The sequence below is a fragment of the Triticum aestivum genome, chromosome 2D (genome assembly GCF_018294505.1).
Source record: "Triticum aestivum cultivar Chinese Spring chromosome 2D, IWGSC CS RefSeq v2.1, whole genome shotgun sequence".
Lineage (NCBI taxonomy): Eukaryota > Viridiplantae > Streptophyta > Magnoliopsida > Poales > Poaceae > Triticum > Triticum aestivum.
Window position 1 is genome coordinate 489,146,009 of NC_057799.1, and position 6,019 is coordinate 489,152,027.

Sequence of the window (6,019 nt, forward strand, 5' to 3'; positions counted from 1 at the left end):
CCAATCTCTCCTCTCGTAGATGTTCATCTCCTAGATTGATCTTGGTGAGCGTAGGAATTTTTTTTCCCCATGCAACGTTCCCCAACAATGGCTTGGTTGGGGCCTCCGACTTTACATGTTAGGCTTTGGTGTGGTAGTCGGCTCGGATTTTCGGCGACCCTTCATCAAATGGATAGGAGTAGCGACAAATGTTGTCAAGATGGTGGCTTCAGACTTACTGTTGTATTACTTTGTGTATAATTGATAAAATGGCTGCATGCATTGCCCAGATGCAGAGGCCGGGGGTCATCCTACTTTTCGAAAAATAAAAAAAATTGTACAAAATAAACTATACTTTTGATAGAAAAGTAACAGGTAATTTCACGACAGATGCACATGTCAGAAATAACAACTATATTTGGTATATATGCAATCTGAATCTTGTTAAAAATATATTGATATCGTTTCATATATTTGTTAACCATAACTTTGTTGCCAATATAATTGCCAGTTGATTGTTCTTTTTTCTCCAAGTAAAGAGAGAAGTTCAGCACGACAAAGTCGCACTGTATCGACCGGACAAGGTCATGTTTTACTAGACATTGAGAAGGATTATGACAGCCTAATTGATCAACTGAGTTTGCAGATTTTTTGTAATTGGGTGTTTGGTTACGTGCTTATTCGTGCGATCATATCATTATTCAAACTATTGTAATATTTACTATCCTACACAAAATATATAAGATGAAACATTATACAACAATTATAGTCTACAACCAAATTTATACATAGTATTTGGTTTACTAAACAAGATAAAATTGTGCACTTTGTAAATTCATTTTCATGTCCGCTTCACTTTAAAAAACTAGCACCACGGTTGGAATTTTTTTATTGTGTTGCCCCATTTGACATGGATAATGTTCTTGTTACATGATTAGTATCTTGGTGCACAAGTTTTGTCTATCTATTTTATTTTCTACGAAATTTCAAAATATCATTAACTAATAATAATTTATGTTTTTTTTTGTACAATGGATCAATAAAAAACAATGATATGTCCGTGTATCATTTCTTTTATATTAATTGTCATTCGATAGAATATTACACTATAACTACAAATTTAAAAATATTGACTAAATCAAGTTTGGGTTTTGGCCCAATTGAAATGCTTGAGCAATGATATCAAAACTAGATGTCTTAGGGTCCTACAATGTGATTAACTACATAATATTTGTTTTTTTGTTATACGAGATTAGCTTTAATTTGCTACATATATTTGGTTACGCGGACTATGATTTTCTTGTTTGGTTAAGTTGTTGTACAGTTTGAAACTGCTTGAGAAACATCCAATCTTGTGATAAGTATATATAGTGCTTTGATGCACTTTTTAGGAGGTCTTTAGAGTATATGATTTTAGCTCTTCACCATACAATTCTATTGTTCCTCAAATTTTATACTCCCTTGGCCTAGTGTATAGATACATCCGTATCTTGACAAATCTAAAACAACCTTTTCGAGATAAAAAGTGCATCTAAAATCCTATAGTAGCATACATGTCACTAGTAATTTGAGGAATTCGAAGGATAAAAATCCCACACATGTTCAATTATTCAGCAGATATGTAACTAGTAGAAAGCCGGAGTTAGGATTATGAACTAATTTAAAACGATAATGTGCGACGACTAGATCGATCTATTTTATGTCCATAAGATAAGAGATGGCAAACACAGCAACCTCATTAGCTGATAGGCGAACATGTAGGACTAGGGAAAGGGCAAAAGACAGGAAGAAGCAACGAAAACTAGAAGAGTACTCGTAGATACGATACGATACGATACATCTCAAGATCTCTTGATCTCCCAGCACCCTAGCTAGAATGCAGCGAAAATTAAGGCAATATATTCTATCGGAAGACGCTAAAACGGAGTGGCGCCCATGCTAGATGCCGCTGTGGCTGCTGCAGCCGCCGCCGCTGCGTAGAGACTGTCCTTGAAGAGCATGCAATCCCCAGCCCCGTCCTACGTACACAGCAGAAAGGAGAACATAAGTGCTAGCTGCTCAACCTGATTCTGCACGGACATAGTCCTATAGGATTAGGTTTTAGGGCCTCCTTACCAGCTGGCTTTGGATGCTGGTCTTCCTCATCAGGCCTTGGTCCGGCATCAGACCGAAATGGATGTGTGGAAAATGAGCCCACTGATGCATGCACAAGATCGATGATAAATACACAAAGCATTTAACAAATCAAAGATCGAACCCGATCCGATCAAAATGTTTGCTGAGAATGAGAAATAGAGAAGATGAAGTTAATTACATTCTTGGCAGCTGCGCTGAAAGCCTCCCTGTGGGTGATGTCCGGATTGTTGGCCTTGATACGCTGAATCTCGTCTCTGCGTACATAGGATTAGGAAACCATGCATCATGCATATGCATTTTGCCAGAGAGAAGATGCAAGCTAAAACGGGGAACTAGAATGAACCACTGATCACTCACTTGATGAATCGGTTGTATGCCGAGGGAACTCTCTGCCGCTTCTCTGGATCTGCAGATAATCACGGCAAGCAGCATTAAAATTAAATAAGGAGAAACAGTACTTGGTAGCTTCAGGAACAGCACGGATCAAGGAGAAAGATCAGACAAGTGCAACCTGGCGGCCCATTGGTACCCCTACAGAACTTACAGAACTGATTATGTTTCTGATTCCTAATGCCCTCTGCATTTATTTAGTTTAGTTCTCCTATAGTATCTCGCACTGTGCATATTTTAACGTTGGAGTTTGGGAAAAAAATTCCTCCACGGACAAAAGGTACTATTGGGCCGGTGAGCGAACTATTCAACAGGCCTCTTCCACTCGAAAACTCCATTGACCGCCCAGAAAGAATCCTTAAAAGAGAGACAGAATGCATAAAGAGGAGCTGTATGCTATGCGTGGCGTGCTACCAAGAACAGTGGAGCTGCACATGCATGCTCCGGCGCCCGGACCCCGGAGTTCTCCGGCCCAGGGCATCAAGGTGCTTTGACTAGCGGCTAGTACGTACGACCGGCAGCAGGAAGAGAAGAATGGTTTCTTAGAACTGAGGTTGGCACTTACGCTTGGTCCCCGACGCAGCGCTCTTCCGCTGCTGGGGCTCCCTCTGCGCGGGTTTCTCCGGCGGCGGCATCATCGACATGGCCGGCGTGTTGATGGCGCAGCTGTTGCTGCTGCTGGTGATGCTGCTCACGTTGGGGCTGGCCTGATCCGTCAGTAGGCTGGACGGCGCCTGGAACGACGACATTTCATCCTGCAGGAGTCAAGTAATCAATTTAAGTTAGCAAATATTTACCATCAGTTCAAAGACGCTGTACAAGTTAAGAATCCAACGCATAATAATAGGTTATATATTCATACCAGGAGGCCGTGCGGGGACGCCGGCGAGGTCGGGGAGAGGAGCGACGGGCTGAAGGGGAGCTGGTTGGCGGAGGCCGGGAGCAGGAGGTTCCGGAGGTTGACGGAGAGCAGGTTGGCGCAGTGGCCGCATCGCACGGCGACCGTCTTGAAGAGGCTGCTGCACGGCACGCCCACCTGCATGCACACGCCACACGGACGAACAAGAGATTGTGAGACGAGAGGGTGGAAACGAGCGAACTGAGGCGCGAATCGGACGGAGGCGTACCGCGAGGATGGTGTCGCAGAAGTTGCAGTGGACGTAGCACAGCTGCTCCTGCTCGCCGAAGGGGGGCTGCTGCTGCTGCTGCTGCTCCGCGAGGTGGTCCGGGAAGAAGCTGGTCTCGGACTCCGCGGGCGAGGACATCATGGTGCTGGCGACAAGCAAAGCCGCGTCGCGCGTACAGTAATCGTATGTATGCGCCCACCACACCACCACCTGCGCGCGCGTGCAGCCGCTAGCTAGCTTGCTCGGCGCGTGCTTTGATCAGGGGAGGGGGTGGGGGTGGGGGGGAGGAAGACGCCGGAGGAGAGGAGAGGGGATGGATGCTTGGGAGTGAGCAGTGGTGGGGATGGGAGAGGGTTTATATAGTGGGGGAAACGGCAGTGGGGGTGGATGAACGGATGCGCATATACTCTAGTCTTGTCGACGAGACGTGATGAGTTGAGGTGAGGTGAGGCGATTTGATTTGATGGGCACTCCTGATGGATTTGATTGACCTGGCCGATTCGAGAAAGCCTCGGATCTGTCGTCGTCGTCGTTGTTGCCTCTGGTGATTTGAAAGCCGGGATCCCCCCCTGCTCCTGCTCGCTCGCGCGAGAGCCAGAGCGGGCGAGAGAGGCAAGGAATGGGAATGGATGGAGGTAGCAGGGCCAGCGAGCGAGGGGCAGATTGGGAAAGCCGAGGGGGGCAATAAAGCCAAAGCGTCCAGTCCCGCTCTCTCCTCTCCTCTGCCCGGACAGGGAACAGTGGCCGCCACAGTGCCCGGTAGCTAGCATCTTGGGACTGTTCGCTCTGAAAAGCGGGCAGGGCAGGGCAGGGCCGGAATGCGTGGTGGGGATCCATCGCCCGCCCGCCCGCCGCAGTGGGCCGGCCCACCTGACCGCCCGCTCCGCGACGTGCTCTCTGGCCTGCTCTGGTCTGGTCGCAGCTCGCTCGGCGCGTTTGGCACCAACAGTGCCCGCAGTCCTGTTTCGCGCTCGAACCGGCCGATGATCGGTTGTCCGTCACTGTGTGAATCTTTGTGATCCGGCGGGCCTCCCACGGTCAAAGCGGACAGCGATTCAGGCTGGAGCGCTTCTGTCCGGTCCGCCCTCCCAGAGGCGACGCATTTTTATTATTTTTGATTGATTGACTGGCTTTTGCAGTTATCTAGCTTCGGTTTTTGTTTTGTTTGGCGCCGTTGATTGATTAGCGGCTGCCCGCCGGTGCCAAGCCTGGGCCTGGCCGAGGCTAGTGGCCAAATCGCAGCGTCGATCATGGCATCGCATGCACAGAGACCCGCAGGCTACATGGGCTACTACCTGGTGAATTGATTCCCCTCCGGCCGGCGTGATGCAGATGCCTAAGTGCAGTACGTAAACCCTCGTCCCCTTGCCTGAGCGGCTAGCCAGCCAGCTTGGGGGCCTGCGCGCCATGCATGGGGTTTCGCTCCCTGCGTCGGCGTCAATGCGTGCCCCCCCGCCGCCTGGCGGTGCGTACGGGGCCGGTGTCTCTCGCGCGCGCGCGCGAATGGAACCAAATGGACGGACGCATGGTCCCCAGCCGGCCGGTGGCGATGGCTAGCCCGCTGCCGCGCCCGCCGTAGCCCGGCCGGCCGGTGCCCAGAGAAAAGAAGCACGTACAAGGCAGAACGGGCGGGAGCCAAAGGGAGGATTCGTTTGGGACGGGACCAGTTGATCCAAATCCAAATGCCCGGCCCAACCGAACGCGTCTCCGTGTCGTCTTCTCGCCGGGCGGGCATGCATGTACTAGGTGTGGCGCTGCCGGCCGGCTAGAGAGCTGGTCTTTACTCCTTAAGCACACGCCAGTAGCGATTTGCAGCGCAGGGCCCGCGTGCACTTTAGCTCAGGTGCGTGTCGGCGTCTCGCAGATGTGCGCAGGCAGCCCGGCCGGCCGGTCCAACACAAAGGTGCCTCTGCATGACACTGCTTATAGTGGCGTGTCTGTCCAACGCCTTTACCTCGCCGTCGCCGGCGCCCTTTTCTTGCATGGGGAGAATCAACGTGACGGCAGAAATGGGCTGCGGAGGAAACGGAGCTCGGTGGCTGGCCTGACCTGGCCAGCTGAGAGCTCCGCTTTGTTTCACGCCTGCGCTGCCGTACAATTAGCTGCTCCGATCGAGGCGTATACGGAGGCTGGCTAGCTGCCGTAGCCAAGCTAGCTAGCCCTGCATGGCTTACAGTATACTACGCCGTCGAGCATGCAGGGCGCGCAGTCTGGCAAAGCAACAGTCATGAGCATCTTAGGTCAACTTAGCTTTAATCCTGTTGGTTTTGAGAGGGTGCCATCAGCAGCTAGGCAGTAGAAACTACACGATCTAACCTTGTGGTCACACTGACATTCTAGCTGCTACTACCTCATTTCCGGTTTATAGGGCTCAATTCAAAAATCTC

At 50.1% G+C, this 6,019-nt stretch overlaps 1 protein-coding gene across 1 annotated transcript; it reads right to left on the reverse strand.

Annotated features, from left to right (window-relative positions):
- Positions 1 to 1,416: 1,416 nt before the first annotated feature.
- LOC123054031 (protein YABBY 5) lies at positions 1,417 to 4,262 on the reverse strand. The gene is made up of 7 exons (XM_044477678.1): positions 3,633 to 4,262; positions 3,368 to 3,541; positions 3,071 to 3,260; positions 2,473 to 2,521; positions 2,294 to 2,369; positions 2,095 to 2,175; positions 1,417 to 1,997 (listed from the first exon to the last, which is right to left on the reverse strand). Exons 1-7 carry the CDS (start codon positions 3,771 to 3,773, stop codon positions 1,896 to 1,898), a joined length of 813 nt encoding a protein of 270 aa, XP_044333613.1. The 5' UTR covers positions 3,774 to 4,262; the 3' UTR covers positions 1,417 to 1,895.
- Between the last annotated feature and the right edge of the window lie 1,757 nt (positions 4,263 to 6,019).